Source organism: Enoplosus armatus, chromosome 17, assembly GCF_043641665.1.
Source record: "Enoplosus armatus isolate fEnoArm2 chromosome 17, fEnoArm2.hap1, whole genome shotgun sequence".
NCBI lineage: Eukaryota > Metazoa > Chordata > Actinopteri > Centrarchiformes > Enoplosidae > Enoplosus > Enoplosus armatus.
This window is the reverse complement of record NC_092196.1, coordinates 11,639,105-11,661,966: the sequence shown is the minus strand read 5'-3', so window position 1 is coordinate 11,661,966 and position 22,862 is coordinate 11,639,105. Positions and strand designations below refer to the sequence as shown.

The following is a 22,862-nucleotide window of genomic DNA, read 5'->3' as shown; positions in this document are numbered from 1 at the left end:
GCTCTCTATATCCAGCGGCTCAGAGGCGCTCTGACTCCATTCACTTCAGAGTCCCACACAGCCAAGGACCTGTGCAGACTGCTGCAAGACAGGCTCTGGAGAGCACAGCACGGACAACTTTCTTCCTTGTGATTTCCTGAGAGGATCTGCTCGTTTGGATTATATTCTTTTAGGACTATTAAATACTATCATAGAGAAATAGTCGTGCGTCTCAATTCTGTGTTATTCTAACAGCTGCGTTTCTTGTTTGATATTTCAGTAAACTGGGCTCAAGTTTGAAGCCTATTTGTTAGAGGGTGAAGGACAAGTGCAATGCGCGTCAGACTTGTCTCCTGGGATTGTTCCACTTGCGCCTGAGGAGCTATGTCGAGCTGCCGCTCAGAGCTTGTTCAAGAGGACGCAGTCCAATGTGAATAACAAGAGTCAACTTCCAGCCTCTTCAGCTTTTCACAGTTACAAGCAAGTGCAGCGACGGAGTCTGACTGAGCCCGCTGAGCAGCCCTGACACCCCGGTTTCTCTCCCCGAGGGGATGGTTGTGGATCCTGTGGGGCCAGGAGCGAGTCTGCGGCTCCTACAGATCAGCACCTTTTTCTTGTTTGGGGTTAAATCTAAATTAAAGGGAGATGAGAGCCGCACTTTGTTACTTCCTGCTGTGGACGACGTACCTGCTGCTGGCCACCTCTGAGGTAAAGTTACCAGGACAGAGAGGGACTGGGCTGGATAGACTGTGTCCCTCTGGTCCCATGTCATACACAGTGGTGCGGGGCTTTATTCCTGTGAGGGTGCAAAGTTCCCACAGAGCGCGCATTTCTCCAGCAGCTACACCACAACTTGATGCCCAGAGAAAGACAAGTACAGAGCAAAAGCTCGAAGTTTTGATTGAAAGCCTGTAATTAGGCTGGAGGATAAGATTATGAGCACTTAGCCTACATCATTTAAAGCAATTCCTAATTTGAATGAACCTGTAACCGATCCAAACTGTCTTTTCTCACGAAATATAAAGGGTAGTTTAGACTAAGAGGCTATTTTAAGAACACTGAATATGTGAATTCATTTTTCGAGAATGAACAAACAGCATACAGCTCCAGTTACCATGAGGGTCAGTGACTAGGCGCGTTGGAGAACCACCATCGCGTCTGCACTTGGACTCATATCGCAGTTATTTTTGGCTTTTGTGCCAAATCTGTTTGCAGCCCGAGCCAACTGGGCAAACGTTTTGGTTGGGCTAAGCGCTTTCATGGGAACCGCTCCGGGCGATATAAATAGCCTCTGTTCCTGTAAGGCTGCGCGGTTTGCTCAGCTTGAGGTGCTTGCGAGACCGCAACAAGTGCAAAGTGTGGCGAGCCGCCGTTGACAAGGGCAGACGTCGCCCCGATTCGTAGTCGAATACCAAATTCCTTAAGAAAACAGAGGGTTTGATGTTGTTTCACCTATCCGCAGAGGAACAAGATTAGTAAAACAACAATTCAAGTTGTTTTGGGGCTAATTGGGATCTATTTATTAATTCAGGTTCACCAATTGATACTTAAAGCAATAGTTGTACTAACACATTTTCATTTTTCTTAATGATGGGTTTCCCACAATCGTCCTGCATGCCAGGTACAGGCAATCCTTTTTAAAAACATATATTTTACAGGGAAATAGTGCTTACACTAGAATCATCTGGGTCCGGAACTAACCACAAGATCCTAACAAAAATGCCTGATATATTATCCTCCTGGCATGCTCTTTTGCAAAGTATAGCTTACTTAAATTGTATAATTTCTCAAGGGGGTTCGGCACCACCTTCTCTCCATGTGTGAGGGGAATGTATGGCAGTGGGGCGGCAGATCTGCTCGCTGCAGTTGGCACATAGTTGCAAATATTGTTCTAGCTCTGATCTTCCTGTTGGTTGTTTAAACCCAGCACGTTTATTTATACAGACAAACAATTAGGCTACACAAGCGCTTTGCCACCAACCCGACTCATCTCTAACCTTCATCTCTTGTTTGATTTCTTTGCCCCCCGCCCCGTAAAGGAAGTGGAGTTTCCCCAGGAGCTGATAGACAGACTGTCCCACAGTGAAATCCACAGCATCAGCGACCTCCAGCGGCTACTGGACATTGACTCCGTAGGTAAATTCTGCCTCTTGATACTTTTATTAACAGACCTCAGTTACTTTTTTTTTATCCTGATGCTCTAGATGTTGTTCACACATGGGAGACTGCTATTGTTGATGTAACGACACGTCGTAAAGGGTGGTGCTAGAAAAAGCTGCTCCATGATTACATCAGCAGTGTGCCTTTATTAGCTGTGAAATTATACTCTATTGTGGAATCACATTTAAAGATAGCCTTCTCGGTAGTCACCTGGATATTACCTGGTATGGGGACTCTCCATATATTTTAGTGAGACATCATGTGATGGCTTTAGGATCAAGCCAAATAACTATTGCATAAATTCATTCAGAAGGTCATATCTAAAATAATCATGACAAATGGGAAGCCTTCCTTGTGGCCCTTTAAAACTGCATCATGTTCAGTGCCTTTGCTGGATGGATAGGTGGATTTTGTGCAATGACTAATCACAGAAACCACTGATGATATGCCGCCATCATTCATGAATCCACAGCTGACAGAAAGAGAAGCTGATGTTTGAGTCAAATTTCATTAAAAAAGATGTAGAGACTTCCTGCAGCTTTAGTGGATTTAGTGAACAAACAGGAATACCAGTTGTTTTGGCACATTCTGCAAATTATATTCAGCAGGGAATCAGAAGTTATGACTCCTGAAATCAAGCTCCAAAGGCATGCCCATGACTACAGCACCGTGCAGGAAATTGCTGAGGTGTCTGTGCTGCCAAGTGCAGCCCTGGCATGCGTGATAACGCAGTAACTGTGATAGGTGTGTCTACTGTACACATGTGACAAAGATGGACTTTCACTGGCAGGCATTTATTTATGCATATTCTCTCAGCTGCTGCAATAAACTGGCTTTATAGCAACCAGACTGCCACATATGTTGCCCTGTAAACAGAGACAGCAGCTCGCAGGTCAGGCGGGTTTCTTCAGCTTCAGGTTGTTGGAGGTGCTGCTTCTTCTGTGGTGGGGGACCCGTCTGTCTCAGACTGTCTTAGATTAAGTTACAGGGGTGTGCTGGAAGAAGCTGTTTGCCTTCACACGAGCCTCTATTTACCCAGGCTCTGGCCATATATCAAATTCAGGGCTCTCCCCTAAAGATTTGCTGATGGAAATAGGTAATTACTAAATTTGCTTTAACAGTCCCAAATGATGTAAGCTACCTCACTGGTCACAGCTCATTAGTACCCTCAAAACCTATATTCAGCAAAGCAGCATTGGGATTGGTCTTTCACTCAAGCATTCGTCTATATAACCATGCGGTCACTTTTCTGACGGACGTATCAATTAAGACTAATAGCCCCACGTCATCAGTGCGTTTAATACATTAATTCACAATCAAACCGACCTGTACTCTGCAACAGTGATCCCCTTACTTTTTGCTGAGCCCAGAATAGAACCCCTGGAGTGCCTCTAGCATGAGAAGAGGTGTTTATAATTGAATTAACATGTCTTTCTTCAAACAGAGGAATGTTTTGCAGGGTAACAGTAGTAGGCTGATTATTATTACGAGGACATAAATCTGTCTGAGGGCCGGCTTGGCGGCCCAGGCCAGCCCATTAAAAGACCTTTGACGCCAGCCAGAGGGGTATTTTCAGAGCTTTTGTTGCGGATGGTCAGGACAGTAAAGCTACCAGTATAGGCTGACCTGTCCAAGGCATAGCATGTCAACCAGGGACGGAGAAAGGGAAAGGCTAATAAGGTGTTTGTTGAAACCTTTGCACATTGGCACCTGGAGGATCCAAGGCCTGATGTTGATGTCTTGAAGGGCTCATCCAGGAAATCCTCGATTTGTTTTGTTTTAGTATTTTAGTGATCTAGACATGTGTTATGTTTGTGGTGTTGTTTTTCCCCTGTGTAGCTGTCACTGGATGGATGACTTTATAATTCAGCCTGTGTGTGTCAGGATCACTGGGGAGGCCTGCAGGGCTTATCTATCTGCTGCGTGTTTCATTTAGCGCTGCTTTGCTCAGTGCGGGCGTGCATTTGTTCTTGTGTGTCTACGTGCACACGTCCTGCGAGGATAGTGTCTTCAGCCATGACTGACAGATGAGATGACCCCGCCGAAGTGTGCAGATGGCTGTCTGGCCCCTGAGGTGCTCCTCTCCTCGCTTTTCCTCTTCCCTATCCCTGTCTCCCTCCTTAGGCGGCCCCTCGGCCTGCCTGCTCTTATCTCTCTCAGTGAAGGACTTTGACAGAAAAGGGAACCTGACTCTTGGCGTGCAGCAGAGGCGGAGGAGGAGGGAGCAGGAGGATTCTGGAGGTTATATTCCTACTGCACTTCACTCAGAAAGGCCGCAAGTTGTTGTGCAATCTGCTTTGTGTCTGACGAGTGTTTAGCTCTGGTGCAGCTGGCAGCACTTCCTATGAACCTACAGTGCATCAAAATCAAAGTTATTGTGCTTCTTACCTGCTTTCACACCCACAAGGAGGACATTTTGCCCATATGACCTAAACTAACACTCAACTCCGCCATGTAACTGTTGACAATAAATCAACAAGGAGGGGAGGCAGAGAGAGAGAGAATTGTGGGGGCACTTATTACAACAAGTCAACAACATGTACAAGTAGGCCTAGAGGAAGAAAGAAAGAGAGGAGGCGGAGTAAAGGGAGGGAGCCGAGGCCCTCAGCTAATGGACGGAGTAATTTGCGAGTCATGAAAGCCTGATTCATGGCGAGAGACTGTCTCCTGTCCTCTTTTCTCTTGTCTCAGTTTGACGACTTTTACTTCTTAGTCACCTGGAACCAATAGAGGAGCAAACCCCTCACTCTATTTTTCTGAGGTCTTTCTCTTGAACACCCTTTCTTTTCCTGCTTCTCTTGATTTCTCTCTTCCTACCATTTTTTCCCCTGCATCTACCTGCCTGATCACTCTGATTGCCTTTTGTCCCTATCTTCCTTGCTCCTCCTTTCAGCAGAAAGGTCCTTTAATTGTGCTGAAAAGAGGACTCTGCAGTCTATAAAGGACTTCTTTATGTCCTCCCTCCCTTTCTCCTGTCAGCTCTGGCACAAACTGTCTCCGGGTGGCCACTGGTGTGACGCCCTCCCTCACTCCCGTCCTCCTCTGACAGGGGGAGATGAAGAGAGGGATAGGTACGGTGGAGTGAGAGGAGGCACAGTGGGAGTTCTGTCAGTGTTAAAAGGTTGTCAGGTAGGAAAATCAGCCAGCTGTCACAGTGAGTCCACCTGTAGGTGTGAGTGTGTGTTTCCACGTATATGTCATGCACCAGAAACTGTGTGCAACATATGCACAGACTGATAGCTCAGCCCTTTTCTTAACTCCAGGCCTCAGCTGCAGTCAACACTTCCTTTCTGTGGACCTTTGGTTCTGGGTCACTGGCTGTCTGACTGACTGCATGACAGGCTAGATGGTTATTCCCTCGACTCTCACTGAGGGGCGGACCTGGAAAATGAAGGCATTCAAAAGCAAATAAACAACCAATCCCAGAGGTGGACGATGTATAGGTAGAGGAAATCCCTTCAGATGACTCTGGTCAGAGCACAAAGGAGCTGGATGAGTGGAATGTGTTTGCCTGTGTCTAAGCTTTGTTGTGCTGGTGTACATTAGGTTTAGCATGTTATGGAGGATAATGAGAGGAGTTTGTGTAGTTGGGAGTTGTGTGTTTATGGTAAGTGTACAGGTGTAGGATTGTATTAGCCTAGGTGGGTGGGTATGCTGTACCTACAGACAGGTAGACACACCCACTTAGCAAACACTCTCAGACTCTGCTCTTTGGGAAAGGGCAGTATCCTGCAAACAAGCTTTATCATTTTATTGCTGCTCTGGCACTCTTCTGTAATTTACCTCATATTCTGGGTGGGGACCAAAACAAGCAATCTTTATCAGATGACCATGACTGTGAATAAGCTGAGCTGGCTATATTAGACTGGAGTTGGGGAGCTTTAAGAAGCTACCATTGCAGCATAACAAAACATGTACTTTTCCAAGCCACTGAATGATTGAAAAAGCAAACATTTTCAGGTAAATGAGAGACACGAAACCGCTAATTAGGCACAGGGATAATGGCGGCTGAGTACCACCTGTCAAATGACCACTTTAGTGCCCTGTGTGTCTGTGAAAGCTGGTTGTTTTTGAAGGAACATGCTGACTCACCTGCGTCTGGATACTTTATTCCTGCTGGGAAAGTTCAGCCAAATGAGTGAGCGAGGCTGACACACAAAGCTTGCAATTACACAGAGGTCTGTGTAAAACTGTGCGTCCTGCCTGTACCCTGTGTACTCTGGACTGTTTACCTCAACTTGTGACATCATCAGTAGTCGCCCTGCCTGCCAGCCAGGGAACCCTAAGCCCTTCAGGGAATCAAAGCATGTGTTACATACAGCACAAGAAGCCAGTTGGAAGTTACCATCTCATTATGGTCGTGTGACTTACCCGCACATTGTTTGTTGTGGAAGGGGTATATAAAACATCAATAGCGGAACACATGCAGCCCTCTGGTGAGGCCGCAGCCATGGTTAACAGACTCATAGTTGGTTTATTGGTTGAATAAGCCTTTTGTGTTTGCTTCTTCTGTGTGTGACATTATTAATATGGCTGCCTTCTGTTTTGACGAGGTACGGGAAACGATGTTATTGAGGCGCCCAAGCACCACAAGCACCACAACCACCATAAGAACTACTCCCGAGGTCATGGTTACTACAATGACCTGAAGAACTCCCAGCTCCACAGCCGACGCAAGAGGAGCATCGGTAAGACTGAATGAACACTATATATGCTTCACTGTGCAGCTCAGAGGTTGCATCATGATTACATTTGGCGCTATATACATCACAACTTGGCACAACTTATTACTGTGTCATAATGCCCTGAAAATAACCTCTATCTTAAATATCCCCCCTGACGTTTATGTTCCCAGGAGATGAAACAGATCACTTTACACTCATTTCAAAGAAAGCTAATAGTTAGTGGCTTTTATACTGCTTTTTTGTGGATAAAAGGAATCCTAATGGAGATATCTACCCAGTATTTATGGCAATCAAGGAATCATGAGAAGTGAGACTGGTGTGTGAGGTTGACGAGGATGTCTGACATGAAGCCTTTTAATTGGCCAGAGGCTTGCAGATCTGAGGCACACGCGTCAGGAGAGAAATATATCCTTGAGCGTGGAAATTCCAGGCATTCAGGGCTCAAGTTGCAGCTCGCCGGTCGCTCTCAGTCAGATTTCTTCATAAAACGCCACGCGGTACGATATCTGATCGAGGCGTGGAGAATACCATGTAGTGTGCGATGTGTGTGTTTGCGAGATGTGTGAGACTGGCTGCGTGTTCTTCACATCTCTCCCTGCAGCATTTAAAGCAAATGCAGGATGAAGCGGCTGCTCGTATTTCATGTATGTGCCCTGCATCGTAAGTGTCTGACACAGTATACCATTTTGGCAGCTGTCCACAAAAGCCGTCACGTTCTGTATATGATGCACATCTTTACGACATAATGGTATCTTACTGTACATATCTTTAGGTTTGAGTGCCTGTCAGAGCATTAAATCTGAAGTGAAAGCTTACTGCCTTCCTCTTTTCACTATGGCCAACAGGGTCAAAGGCCATTATTAAATTTCCCACTGACGGACATAAAGGTTTTCTGGCCTCGTAACGCTGCATTAACCCCAGTGAGGGCTCTGAACAAAGGAGCAGTCTCTTTCTGTCTCACCGACTTGATCCCAAAGCTCCTTAGCTGATATGAGATCAGCTTTTTGGATAGCTTGTCTTCTTAACAGCCTTAAAGGAGGGTTGGGTGTGATTTGAGGTAAGACAAACAGCTCCCACATCAAGTGAGTCATCAAATAATGAGCAGTGAAGGAATGTGTGAAGCAGCTGGGAGTGAAAAGGACAGATTACAACAATACATCAGCACGCGCTCGCTTTTCGGAAAATGTGTCACTGAACACTCATGCAGACTGAGCGCATTAACTCGACTCCTCCCCCCCTGTCTTTATTTCAGTAGAGGAGGCGGTCCCGGCGGTGTGTAAGACGCGGACGGTGATCTACGAGATCCCCAGGAGCCAGGTGGATCCCACATCAGCCAACTTCCTGATATGGCCACCCTGTGTGGAGGTGAAGCGCTGCACGGGCTGCTGCAACACAAGCAACATGCGCTGTCACCCTTCCCGCAAGCACCACCGCACCGTTAAGGTACACGCACACACACTCCTACTCCTACAGTCCTGCGAGCTAGTTGACTTGCTAAAAACCATGCCTGTATCCATAGACACACTCCAAATCATTACTGCATTGCAAGCTTAAACACAATTCATATATCATAGTCACCTCATTTATTCCACAAACACACCCACTTCCACACACAAATCTCCACCACTTTCCCCTCTCACCAGGTAAGTAAATCATATGGGAGGCAAGGTTGGGTTAACCTGCCTTCCTTCACACTCCTTTCCTACCTTACACCCCTCTCCTCTACAGCTCCTCTTCATTTCAATCTACCCCTCTCCTCTGAGCCTCCTTGGCCAGAAACCAAATAGTGGCCACCTTACCTCCGCAGCCCCCTCCCCCTCTCTCCCTCCATTACAGCCAATCACCACCATCTCTTCTCATCACTCTAACCCATGTTTGGCGAGAGGCCAGGGCGGCTGTGCCAGGACAGCAAGAGGGAGGAAGAGAAGGAGCGAGAGGACAGGGAGGGAGGGTTGTTGGCACCTTCAGCCAGGACATCTGTTGAAGGGTCTACCAGAGAGGGATGCTCCTGCCAGACATAAGACAGACAGACAGACAGATAGAGGGGGTAGAAATAGTCTCCCGTACCTTGAGAATGTCTGAGTGTTACCGGCTACTGCACAGCTATTCCTCCACTCTCTGTTTGTTTGGCCCTTTGTCTTTTCTGGAAGCAGGGAGCCTGGAGGAGACAAGGTGACAAAGAGAAAGAGAGAGGGATTGCAGGGGGTTGCACTGTTCTCAGAGGCTCGTTGGCATCGGTAGCTTGAAAACACATCCTTCTGCTCAGGATCAGAGGAGACACCGTGGCTGGAGCTGAGTCGTATTTCTGCTGTATTTACACTACAGACTGTTAGCCGGTGCATGGCTCTGTTCGGAGGTATGGGAGTTATGTGCTCTGCTCTGTAAGAGTAAGAGACAACCGGGGGATAAACAGGATAGCCTGGAACACTCTGACTGTCTTTGTGTTTCTCTTTGAGTCTATTACTGCACTCTGTTGTCTCTTCTCTTTAATCATTGTGATCTTGCCCTGCCAGGGGCACTAGGACATTGTTTTCTTTCCTGCTCCTCATGCAGGGTTTTAAAGATGCCGCCTTGATAGACCAGCATAGTAATAAAACAAATACCAACCCCGCCTGCTGCTGCCTCCTTCCCCTTGGCACACTGGCACAGGTCAGGAAGATTTCAGTATGGATAGGAGGACATTCTCTCTGACCTCCTCTTTTAGTCATAGAGTAGAGACATTAAGCCTGCACTGACAAGACGGCCCTTGTGGGGCACGGGGCACTGCATCCAGGGCACAGGGTTTATGGTCAGAAATGCTGACTCATAGAGCGTTAAGAGAGTCAAGCTCTGATATACAGCACAACCTTGTATGTCTGTCTGTCTGCATGCAAGCTTGTCTGTCTCTCCGTCTGCCAGACAGTCCGCGTCTATCATCCTCAATAGGAGCTCTGTGATCACAGTGACGAGGACGGATGGAGAGACACTGACGACGGCGGAAAAGACATTAGAAGGCCTGATTCAGCTATTCCTGGAATGTCGTGATCCATGCGACTTTGTCCGTGTCCCCCTCATGACACAGAAGACAAAATGAGCACACAGGATGGAGAGGGACCTTCAGGCGTGGTGGAAAGGGTTTCACCGGGGGCCGTTTTTCCATGTGGTTGCAGCCGTGGGCGAGAGGGGCTGAGAGGCGTTGTATCCCTGGAAAGGTCATCCGTCAGGGCTCGCTCCGGTCAGGAGACATTCACCACATTGTGTGTGAGAAACATTGTCTCGTGCCAAGTTTTTTTTCTTTCTGTCCTCTCGGCAGTTAGTCTGAATAGGGGTTCAGTTTGTGCTTCTCCCTCCGTTTATTAGAAAGCTAAAAATGTTGCCCGTCTACCCTGGGCCTGACTTGTTTTCCTTCTGCTGGCCAAGGATGGGAAAAGAACACATTCGCTGTGTTTCTTTCCATCTCATGCCACTATGCATTTGTCCAAATGCACCTTTATTTATTTATTCCCCCTCTTCTGTTTCTCTCCCTCTTTCCTTTTTCATGCTATGGACCCAAAAAAAGAGAACGGGTCTGTGCAGGCCCTGTACTGTACAAGCCTGTCCTGTTCAGTGGCGTGGTAATAAAAAAGGCAACTTTAAATAGGACTAGCCTGAGGGAGGAGAAGGGGCAGATCTTAAAGTCACTCTCTTTCTTCTTCCTTGGTCTCCCTTTTCCCCTCCATTCATTCTTTTGCATTTCTCTGGAACTTTTATTGCAATTCCATCCATCACTGTCATCTTTAAAACTTAATTTGTGTGTGTGCAGGTTGCATTTACATTGTTTTTGTGTTGTCAGCATGCCTTGGCATAGGTAGGACACAGTCAATGAGAACGGTGTAAAGATAAGAGTCTTGCAAGCTATTTAGAGATAGTTCAGTGTGAGAGAGGCAGAGATGGACAAAGAAAGAAAAACAGAGACATAAAGTTTGGGAAACAGGACAGAAACAGAATTCTTAATGAGTTTTTATGTATTCAGATCATCCCAGCATTCCTTTAACTCCTCCCTCACCCGCATCCAACCTCCTTTTGCACTTTCAATGACACCGTATTCACTCCCCCTATCCCAGCATCTTGGCTCTCCCATTTCTTTTCCATCGAAGTGATTCCTTCACATCTCTTCTCTTTTGTGTTTTTGGTGTTTTATCACAGAAGGCTGGCAGAACATTTTGGCCATTCTGTCAGTGTTTTTGTGTCATTGTGTTTTTAGGGTTGTCACAACCTAGATATGACGTGAAAATAAATGTCAGAATTACTTTATCGTTGGCATATTGATGGCACAAGACAAGTTCTCTCAAACTCCCTCTTTCTCCTTTGGTTCGTAATCTCTCCTGTCTTTTTTCACCTCCTTCTCCTCATCTCTCCTGTATTCCTTCTGTTTTTCCTCCTCACATCTTTCTCCCTGTCTGCTGACGGCTGCAGCTGTGTCCAGTATTTCCGATGGTTGTCTCAGTGCTTTTGGCTTCGAGGCTTGCTCGACGAACCCGCTCATAAAACAACTGGTGATTTTGGACAGGCAGGACTGAAGAGACTAGTATACAAGCTGTGTGTGGGATAGGAAGAGAGTTAGGTAGTGATCTCGGCGTGCATGTTTTCACTTTTGCATGCTGTTGCATATTAGTCTTTGTGCATCTGAATGTGTTTGAGTCTCTGTGTGTGAATCTAAATGCCTCTGTTTGTTCTTCCTGTGGGGCTGATTAAACAGCCCATGACACAGGCAAATAATAGAGCTGTCACTCATCCTCTCACTCATTAACTCTTAAGGCTTCTGCAGTATATTCAGACTGTGAGTTCATTATATTCCCCTTCCTCAGTCACAAACCCACATAAGCAGATACAGCAATTTCTACACATGGTATTTGTGATTCCATTTGTGGTACTCAGGTAAGGTAATCCAGGAAATCCAAGTTTTCTTGTATTTTCTGCTGCACGAATACACAGTTGACGGTAAACGAGTTCCTCTCCTTGTGTCAAGAACAGCTCGGAGAGTGCTTCACATTATAGAAAGTGAAAAGAAAAATAGGGAGAAAGCATGAATGAGCTGCTAATTATACCCTTGAGTCCCACAAAGTAAGTAAAAAAAATGGCTAAATTACAGTATTTATGCTGTAAATGGTATTTACATGTTCTGATTTTCAAAAATTAACACATTTAACAAAAATAGAACCAAAACATGAGAACTAACCCTTTTCATTGCCGTCATGAGGCGCCTCAATTGAATCAGCATGGAATAATTTGCCAACAATAAAGTTCAGTCTCTCTCATTTGGTTTGGTTTAGTAGCTGGAAACTTTTGATGGTCCTTGAAGCAAGTATTTTGCAGAGGTCGGAGAGGGTCGTCAGTGCACATCTGTGTAAACCCAAGAAGGAGATTGTTTGTGTGTGTGCATGTGAGAGAGAGCGTTCTATGCTATGCTACGTAAACTCCCCCACCGCAGCGCAGGGACAAGGCCATTTGTGTGAAGCGGCAGCAAGAGGAAGACGGGCCACAGAGTAATGAAGTGTTGATGGCTGCTGGATCAAAGTGGAGGCTGACAGAGGCCAGGCGGATATAGCCTCAGTGCTGAGTGTGGGGGTCCACACATCTCCCTGCACTGGCCCTGGCCCCCGACCCCATCACACAAACACACACACACACACACTGACAGTTACCTCAGCGACAGTGGGTCAGATCCGGGTGTTGGGGGAAGCAGTAGCTGTAGCCCTGCGGTTGTGTGGGACCCTGACTTACAGGGTGTTTCATAAATAAAAGACAGTGTGACGGTGATACAGTGAGCATGATTTATGATCGTCTGAGGGGTCCTGTGGATTACGTGAGGGGGGTGGGGGGGCAGATGGGAATGAGGGGCCTCCTTGTTTGAAGTCCCTTTGCAGCTGTGAATTATTTTCCCTTTGATTCACTCAGCTCTTCTACTAGATGAAGAAGGGTGAGGGAGTTTGTGTGTGTGTATAAATGTGTGTGTGTGGTGTGCACAGCAGGGGTTGCGGGGCGGGTCAGAGACCATGGGAGCGTCCCGACCAAGCCAGAAGCCGGAGAGTTTGGCTACTGCCATACCGGCTGGAATGCATCAGCTTGAGCAGGAAAAGTAGCAGCCGTACTTTAATCATATTTTACTTCATTTCTGTATTTTCCTTCACTCCTCCTCTCCTGTCCTCCCTTTTCGCTCTTACCCCTCTGACTTCATCCTCCCCCTCCACCTCTCTTCTCCGCTGAGCTTTGGAGTCTGATTGTCTGTTATGTGAAATAGTTGTTCACTCCCTCCTCACTCTTTCCGTCTCTCTCCTGCAACAGAGCCATCTCCCACTCTCTAATTTTACCCCTCTGTCAGTCTCTGCCATTTACTCTATCTTTTTTGCTCTCTCTCATTAAAATCTTATTTACTTTTCCCTCTTTTAAGTGCTCAGTCATGTCTTTCTCGTCTGCAATCCTGTGTTCTGTAAAGACACGGCAAGGAGAGAAGAAATAAATGGAAAGATCGTACATCTATAGATTCTTTGATATTTGATATTGCATGATAGTTCGGCAGGGGAGGAGAAGCACAGCAGACGGTGTGGTCAGGGGCAGATAGATATTCACATCTGGAGACGCATTAGTGTGTGTGAGAGAGAGAGACGTGGGGAGAGAGTGGTGTGCCATGAAGTGCCTGCATTGCAGGCCTGTGAGCGACATGATAAACGCTCTCCTTGCTTCCTCTCTTCTACACACACCGCCTGTAATAACCCCTTCCACCCGATGCCCTGAGTGTGTTGTGGGGGGTTGAAGCAGAGGGCAGCAGCAGGTTGTCTCGGCTGTCTTCGTCTGATGTTCATTCTGCGTCTTGGTGTCATTTTTTCTTTCTTTGATTTCAGAAGACAATCAGACAGACAGATGGAGATACAGAAAGCTTCTTTACGCTCCCACCTCTCCTCCTCTACCGCACAGTTGTAGCATCTCAACAAGAGCTCTTTTTGTTTTCCAGAGCACAAGCTCTTTGTGTCTCCTTCGCCTTATTTCCGTCCTGATAAATGAATCGTCACCCCACTCTGCCTCTTTCCACCCCTCCATTCTCCAAACACACACATGCATTCTTATTTATTTTTGCTCGATTCTGTCACTGTTCCAGCTCAAGATGGCCCGCGGTGCACATCCACATCCCCGTTGTGTTTTCCTTGGAAGGCTGGAGTAAAATTTTCCCCTCCATCATGCTCTCATCAGTGCTTCGTGCTCAGGGAATTCCCAATTAGCCCGACTGGGACAATCGGCTTCACACAGAGGGCCGCAGAGACACTGAGGACAAACTGAGGGGGAGCACTTCCCAGAGCCCCCTGCCTCACCCCAACCCTCTGGATCGGATATCATTCCACACAGCCGGTCCGGGGGACTCTTTCTCAGGGCCCCGGCTTTCCTGGGAGTTTAGAGCAGTTTGATTTATACAAAGAGATTGTGGGGCCCCTCCTCGTAGCATGGGGGTCTCTTTCTGATGTATGTTTTATGTGGGAAGTCATTGACTCGCCGGATCAGAAGCCGGTGTTCTTTGTACAGAGGTGAAGAAGTGGCTAAAAATTGAAAAAGTGGAATAATTGTAGGAGTGAAGACCGCCATTGTAGCTGTAGCGTCAACATATTCCCATAAGACAAGAAACAGGAAACAAGACAGAAAGAGAAAGAGAGTGTTGACAAAGTGGGCAGATCAGAGGCTGATCAAGAAGTATTATAGCACAGTTATACACATTCACAGACAAATATGAAAGTGTGAGAGTGTGTGTATGTGCTTTTGTGTGTGTAGTAACTCCTGCAGGGAGTGTTTTTAACCCTGCTGTGTGGGGGGCAAGGACACAAGCCCACTGCTGGGCCTCTCATCAAGGGGGCCCATCGCTTTATTCTTCTGTCAATAGCTGTTTGTTTGGCCAGAAGAGTTTGGGTTTGTGTGTGTGTGTGTGTGTGTGTGTGTGTGTGTGTGTCTTAGTCATTCGGATCAGCCTCAGTAGTAAGTTTCAGACATGGCTGACTCTTTTTGCTTCCCGCTGACTACTTCTGATTCCCGTTACCAACAGCAGCAGAGCCGTCCGCAGAGACAGATGCGTCATTCATCTATTCCCTTCTTTCTCTCCCTCCTACCCTGTTTTCCAGTCAGATCATTTGATGAAATATTAGCAGAGGTTTTCTGGGAAATTCATGCCATTCTGTGACACTGTCTGCACTTTTAGATAACAATAAACCTTTGATAACTTCTCTATCTATCCTGTCAGGGTCAGTGTAATAAATTTCCCTCAGTGGGTAACCCAGAAACCAAATGTTAATAGGTAACACATGAATGTCATCTTATGCTAGTCATGATCATGGTCAGTCCGTCCTCCCCCTTCCTTAAATAGCCCCCTCTGTTTGCACACACACACACACACACACCCTCGCCTTCCCTAATGAGAGTGATGGTCCACCTTCCTGATCCCAGTTCTTCCTTGCTTTGGCCCTTTCACCCACTCTCTCTCATAACAGCAAATACACCATCGCTAACCCAGACACCATTGTCCTCTGTTTGCTCACTGCATACCTCCTCTGCTTGCTTACCCTCTTTTCACTCCCTCTCTTCTTTCTCTTTCTATTCTCTCGAAAGAAACTGTTGCAATGGAGCGGCCGTGAAGCCGCTGTTCCCTGCTTTCAGTTTTAGCCTCACCAGATGACCCTCCAGCCATTGTTACAGCACTGACATGAGCCAGCTCTTGCTGTGTGAATGTCAACATCATACTTTGTTTTAGAAGACAGCGATTGGTATGTTCATTTGTCTGCATGACTAATTCACCACTGAGAGCCAGCCTTGGCAGTGTGCCATCACAGGATAGAGGAAGAAAGCCTCTCATCAGTTTTGGCCCTCCGTCCGTGCGTGTGTGAGCCTAATGCCGACTGCAAAACTGTGTTGTTCATAATACCAGAGAACGCTGGGAGATTGTCAGCCAATATCCTCTCTCGTGCAGTGACCAGGAAGATAGGTGAGGCAGGGGATATTGTTTCCATGTGGCCCCCAGGCCCTCAGTGGTGGATGAGGAGGTTACCTGCCCTTGGCACTCAGATCAGAGAGGGGGAAGCATGTAGCCACCTCCCCTGAGTTACACAACAAAATCATCATAACCTCCATGCAACCTTCTCTATTCAGCTTTCATCTAAGCTTTAATCAACATAGCCTATTCATAACCCTCCGAGGATTGGTCCTTTTCATTACTAGCTGTCGGGTGGGAAGTGGAGGTCAACCCTTGTTGTGTTAAACTGAGAGGGTGTTAGCTGGACTGAGGGATAGGAATTCCTGCATTGCTTTTGTGTTTGTTAGATTGGAGGGGCTGCTTTCTGGGGTTCTACTGCTTAGATTAGACCATGTAAACTGTATTTCCTGCATTGCACATGTTAAGCAACACTTTCCCTAACCCATGCAGAAGTATTAATGTGGTTTAAAACCAGCCTACATGTCGGAACAAGGCGAGGGAGTTTAGGTGTGTGTCTGTCTGGATGTGGATGCTCCAGGCCTGGAGCAGGGGGGATCTCCCAGTCTCTCTTCTCCTGCCAGGGTAAACCTTCCCTGGGCCTTAGGGCGTATACAGCTCCCCCCTACCCTCCATCTCTCCTCTCCCATTGTTTGAGCTTGCTTGGACAAGGTCATACACTCCATTCAGTATTTACACACCTGATCAACAGCCCATAGAGCACACAGCGAGCGGAACTCAATGCATCAGCCTCTGAGGAATGCTGCCGTCACACTTCAAACACAGCCAGGCAAAGCAACGGCTGGCGTTTTTTTATGAATTGGTTTATGAAAGAGTCATCAGTCACAGCGCTACGCCTCTTGATGTCAGTGGATGGCTAAAGAGTGTTTGCATTCATTGACGACACGCGCACGGCGAAGAGTAACGATGTCGTAGGGACCGGCTCTATAGCTCACCTTTTCTCTCTTCCTCTCCTCAGGTAGCAAAGGTGGAGTACGTGAGGAGGAGGCCCAAGCTCAAAGAGGTCTTTGTGCGGTTAGAAGACCACCTGGAGTGTGTATGCACGTCACAGCATCATGTGGTGGAGCACTCAGATGCAGAAACAGGTAAATCTGACCCTCAAAGTTACTATACATCCTTGTTACATTATCACAAATAGTGTCCCAGTATTGCCGTTTTGCAGAAAAGCACCCCACTGAGGCTGAGTTTGATGGCCGAATCCCGCCCTCTTCCCTACGTCATCATGCATCATCATGCTTTCCTGCCTTCCTCATGTCTGTCTAAAGGTCTTTCTCTCTCTGTCTGGCTCTTTGGCTTTGCACTGGATGACCTTTTTCTGTGATTGCTCCCAAACAGACAGACACACCTATGTGGTGGCCCCGCTATTGCAAAACTGTAAAGCTTGTGTGTTTGTGCTTTGTTAGACAAGGTGCGTGTGCGAAAGTGTATGCAAGTCTGTGTGTTAAGGGAGGCTGTCCAAAGGCTGCTTGGCATGACGGCAGGTAAATCCGCCAGTGCCTTGATCTGAAGCCTTTCTCTCCCTTGGAGCAGATAAGCACTGTGATGTGTGCTGATAAGGCATCTGAAGTATTTATAGTGTGTAATATCTTTGCACTCTCTGCTTCTGTCCCAGGGCTGTTGTGCCTTTCTGTGTCATAAACCCCCTTCTTGCTTTTAACCCTCCTTCCTATCCACCCTCCCCGACTTTGTGTTTTCAGGCCACCGTAGGGCTAAAGGTAAAAAAAGGAAACCTAAAAAGCTAAGGCCCAGCAAGGATTTATTGGCGACATAATAAAGTTGCACTCATTACCCAAAGTCCACTGGAGAGCTGTGAAGGGAACAGGTAGGACTTTAGCACCATGGCGTCCTCTCACCTTTTGGCACTGATCTGGCCCAATCAGGGCACAAAGAGGGCCGGCCAATCACCATCACCAATCACATCACAGCCAATCAGTGTGAGAAGAGGGAGGGCTAAGGAGTACCATGCTCGATGCCCCAGTGCTGCATGCTGATTTTGTGGCCTGCTGAGCATGCACACTGCATACATCTGTTTTGTGTCACAGTGCCGTGCTTGCGTGTGGTTGTGTGCACTGTTTTTGTTGTGTTATTCAGTAAGACAACACCCACTGTATGTCACTGTTTCACTGCTTAAAAGACACCCTTCTCTCTTTTTTTGTGCTCACGTTATCATCTTGTCATCACCCATATTTATTCCCTCTCATCTCCGTCTGTAACTAAAAGAGAGAGGTTTTTTTTTTACTTTAGGCACATATATTTTGATTGGACGTTATGATGTCTGGTCTGATCACTGTCTTTGAAATCTGGAGAAACATGATTCAGAACATTGTGGGTCTTATGTGTGTTGCGTCAGCTTGTTTGAAATGCATGAACAAATTGATCCAATTGGGCACACAATGCAAAAATCTAATTTAATATCTTTTTTTTTTCATAATGAAACCCCTGCTTTGTGTTTGTAGAATTGTGATACTAATCTTAGGTTTGTCTCTCTCTCTCTCCCACAGTGGACGTGAGGTGAGACCAATCAGAACAGGGGACTTCAGCGTGGGAGGGATCTAAATAGAGGATGCCACCAACAGGAGACCTGCTCTGTCCTCATTCCCACTGCCATGCAACCTTCGTTTAAAAAAAACAAGCTTTTCTGTAAAGATGAGAGACTGAAAATAGACAACAGACAAAACTAACTAAGATGCCAAAGGTGCTTTTTTTTAAAAAAGAAAAAACAGTAACCAGTGATGATGACTTCCTCTTTGGTATGCCACCTACCCAGACAACTGAACCCTGCCGCTGATTAAGAAGAAAAGAGAAAGATGCTGTAGAGCTCAGGCACAGCCGAAAGAGGCCGAAGGGAGATGATGAAAGGAATTTGTGTTGAACATTTTTACAGACTTTGTTTGAACAAGATGCACAACAGAAACGGCCATGAAACAGTTGGATCAAGCTTTTGTGGGAATCTGGTGCTCAGACTCCAAAACAGCGGTGGATGACCTCCAGCTGGGCAACATAAAAGTGCCCTGCCCTGTTTGAATGACTTGCATACACAGGAAGAAAGAAAGAGAGATATAGGAAAAACAATGGAAAGAGAGAAACAAATGGAGGTGTTTTTTTTTCAAGACTCTCTATGGAGTATCAGACATTTTGAGTTTTTGGATGTTTGCTCTGATTAAAGAGGAAATCTTCTCTGAGACCCCTGGTGGTCCGTGACTTTGCCCACTTGCTATGTACAGTTAAATTTGAGAAGGAAGATGCGCCGCTACTTACAAACTATTTATACATGTGGACGTTTGCTTTCTGTCTCTTCCAGTACAAAAGAAAGAACAAAAAAGATGTTTTAATGATTTTGGAGACATACAAGAGTTCTGTGTGGTCTGGTTCTTTGTAACCATCAGTATCACAATCTCAATGTCTTTTTTTTTTTAGTCGATGTTATTCTTGTCATCCATGTTTCTTATTATATTACAGTATATCTGAATGATGTCAAGTCTTGTATATGGTTTGGATATATGTGTGCAAGGAGGAGATGTGAGAGTCAGTACAGGAAGATGCTTTATTTTTGTTATGAAATATATTAAGCTTACTTATATCCAAGCAGAAATTATGTTTATTTCTTTTGTTGTGGTTGAATGCCTGTATTTAATCCATTGGAAAAGATGCAAACATGTGGGCAGGGGGTGGGATAGAAGAGGGAAAAAAGTCTGCCAGTGCTTGTTTGCCCGTGTACATCAGTGTGTCAGAGCTGTGAAGAAGGGGGATAAAGTGGCTCAAACATGGCAACTCCATAGTGAGTGGCCATACCATTGCTTAGTCTACAGCCATGATAAGCACTGCCCAATCCTTTATGTAACTGGTGACATTTCATACAAACATGCATACAGCACATTAAAGTGTGTTTATGCCAATCACACAATAAATGTTAGAGCACTCTAGTGTGCATATGTGCCTGTATGAGGCGGGATAGACAGTGTGTGTGTGTGTGTGCGCTCACTCACACACGACTGTTCTTCTACATGAGGCTATTTTTCACCCATATCACTCTAACATTGATAAGGAAGATGCCCGCCCGCCCGCTCTGCCTTACAAGCGTTGTGCCTGCAAAGAGCAAAGTCCACCCTAAAGAGTGAATGAGCGAGCAAAGCAAATCGACAAGTGCATGAATGGGCTCCTTGTTTGGCCAGGCTTTACTCTTCTGTTGACAAGAGAACAAATCACTGATCACTCCACCCTGTGAAGGTGCTCACACCTTATGCAGCCACATACCATCAGGATAGATGATGATGGCCTGAAAACAGTACAGTGCTGGCCTGAACTCGCGCCCTCCGATGTAACAAACACTCACTTCCCCACCAGTTCCTGTAACAGTGATGAATGTGTAACCAGGCCAACACAGTACAAAAACAACGGTCGTCTTCCACCCTGTGTTCAAATGAGGAAGTTTGATGGATATTTTCTTAACAGTCAAAGGCAAAAGAGTGAGTCACTGCACTGTGAAGTGAGTCAAGTGAAAGTCAAACGAGAAAAGTTTGATCGTATCGGCTACTGCTGAGTTGTGGATGTCAGATCACACACACACACACACACACACACACACACACACAGTCCACCTGTGAATGAACCAATGATCAGTTGACTGGTGCTATATTTATGAAGCTGATGTTTCTTCACTGTTCACATTCACATTTACATCAATGTAAGATAGTGTTCTTAGTAAACCAGGGACCACACTTAGAGCTATTTGATTAAAGAAAATGCCATTACGCTATCACTAAGCCTCTTCTTTTGGGCTTCCATTGGATAAAGACAGCAATAATCATAATTTATATATTTATGTTTTCAACAATAAATATATTTCTGCTTATGAAAATGTTTACTGAATGTCGAGTCCCGTGATTTGTTTGCATTGTGTCTCAAGGATGGTATTTCAGGATAAATTTAGGTATAGAACGAGATGTCATGCAGCATTAAAGACGGAGACAGTGTAATGGGCACAAAGTGAGGTTAAGGACGTAAAAAAGTAAATGAGCAATATTAAGCTGGACAGTATAGCAGAGGAAAGAGGAAACGAAAGCTAGAGGTCAGAGGGACCACCCTGCACCCACAAAAATCTTACCTGCTCCCTCATTAGTAACAGACTTTATAGTAAGTTTTATCTAAATAACACACAAAAATGTAAAAGATATATAGATTATGGGATCTCAAAAGAGTTGAGTCCACATGTGTTGGTGCTGCCGCAGGAGGCAGGACAGAAGCTGGATGTGAGGGTGGTGTATACAGGAAATGTGAGCTTTTCCAGGCTTGCAGGGTGAGCAGGAGCTGGGCTTTATTCCAGGATCCACCAGCAGCAGACGGTAGGTGCTGGGGGCTTTATTACTTTTCCCAGAGCAGCTCACCCTAATCCCAGAGCTAAGGGACATGAAAGTCTCTCTCTGCACTTCCTGGCCATACACCCGGCTTATTACCTCAGGAGGGAGCCAGATAAAGAAAGGCAGGACATGAAAGAGAGAAAGGATCAGAGAGACAGCAGCTCTGCAAGCCAGTGGAACAGAGGATAAAGTGAATCAAGTAAAGATAAAAGGAAGAGCAGAGGCTTGATTGATTTTATTGTTTTTTTATCTAACATGCGCAGCTTCATTCATGAGGACGGAGGGAGGGCTGAAGCAAGGGTTGAGGAGTCAGTATGGCTTGTGCAGAGTATTCACCACGCAGGAAAAGGAGAGCAATATGTCATGGTGGGGAAAAATGGGGGAGGAGGAGGAGGAGGAGGATGGAGCACAGGAGAGAGGAGTGAGAGTGTGAGGGGATGTATAGAGAGGGAAAAAAATGAAGAAGTGAAGTGGACTCAGGATGTGGGTAATCGGCACCACAGCAAGAGGGGGCAGACAGGGCAGCACTAAGTGGACATGCTTTCATAAACAATGCCAGACGGGGATGGGGGGCAGACAAGGTGTGAAGAGGGCTGCTCAATTGGCTCTGTGTGTGTGTGTGCAAGTGTGCAAATGTGTGTGTGCAATTGAACAATACAAAGGAGGTCTCCCAGTGTGAAACATGGACCTCTGGAATTTTGGGCTCTTGCGGAGGGCAAACTGTGATTTGACTACCCACAATGCACAGGGTCAGAGTTCAGGGTTCAGGGGTCGTATGGGGGATGTTGCTGGTGGTGCTAAGTGGCTGATGCATTGTAAAGCTTGAGTCATCTCCCTCCATTTCCATGTTTACTGTAAATAAATTCTACTTTTCTAATCAAACAGTTTTGGTAAATTTTATGTTTTTACAGTATTGGATATAAAACCCCCCTCAGAATCTGCCTTGTCTATTTCCTTCCCAGATTACAGATCTTGTAACCTTTGCTTCATTACTTAACACCCCTCTCCTTCCTCCCCCGTCCTCCTCTTTCCTCTTTCCCTCCAAGTTACCCTGTTATGTTTCTCCTCTCTGCCTCAACCTGTGGCCTCTGGGTTTTGAGGAAAGGCAGAGGTGGCCTTTGAAGATGGCGACAGCCAAGTTTGTCCGGGGCCACAGCCATGAATGCACGTCTTTGTCCGCCTCTCTCTCACGTCTTCATATCCTGCCCCAGCTACGCTCCTCATCCTCCCTCTGCCCCCCACAAACTCACACGGACACGCTCAAGCCCTTGCCGGGGCCCCAGTTGCACAAATGACCCCACTAATTATGTATTTAAGGTATTTGGCTCCTGTGAAAACAGCTTTGGGTTAGTGGTGGTAGGTGGTGGGGGCGGTTGGGGAGAGGAGGGTGTGTAGGGACGAGGGGTGGTCCATGGTCTCATGGCTATCATTACTGCCCAGCGTTTTATGTAAACACTGGATTAGGGCAGCGAGGGTTGATTGAGGAGAGGGGTGGTGGAGGTGGTGGTGGGGTTTGGCACCGGGGTAGGTAAGCGGGTCTCCTGTGCTTCTGAGTTCTGGTTTCTGGTTTCACCCCTGGGTGGCAGTCCCTCAGAAACTTTTCTTCATGCGCACGCACACATCTTAACTCACACAGGTAATGGTTTATTAGCGACACAGAGATGATACAGCACAGGAGTACTATTTTTCTCTTCTTAT

General features: G+C 46.4%; 1 protein-coding gene across 1 annotated transcript; it reads left to right on the top strand.

Moving 5' to 3' along the window:
- Window positions 1–396: 396 nt before the first annotated feature.
- pdgfab (platelet-derived growth factor alpha polypeptide b) lies at window positions 397–20,671 on the top strand. The gene is made up of 6 exons (XM_070923097.1): window positions 397–687; window positions 2,019–2,115; window positions 6,693–6,827; window positions 8,077–8,267; window positions 16,766–16,892; window positions 18,309–20,671. The coding sequence occupies exons 1-6, from the start codon at window positions 625–627 to the stop codon at window positions 18,320–18,322; spliced, it is 627 nt and encodes a 208-aa protein (XP_070779198.1). The 5' UTR covers window positions 397–624; the 3' UTR covers window positions 18,323–20,671.
- Window positions 20,672–22,862: the final 2,191 nt, after the last annotated feature.

Excerpts from the sequence above, each read along its gene's own strand:
- pdgfab (XM_070923097.1), top strand. The coding sequence starts at position 625 with ATGAGAGCCGCACTTTGTTACTTCCTGCTGTGGACGACGTACCTGCTG. Across the intron at positions 6,828-8,076 it reads CCGACGCAAGAGGAGCATCG|TAGAGGAGGCGGTCCCGGCG; the intron begins GTAAGACTGAAT and ends TCTTTATTTCAG. Across the intron at positions 8,268-16,765 it reads AGCACCACCGCACCGTTAAG|GTAGCAAAGGTGGAGTACGT; the intron begins GTACACGCACAC and ends TCCTCTCCTCAG.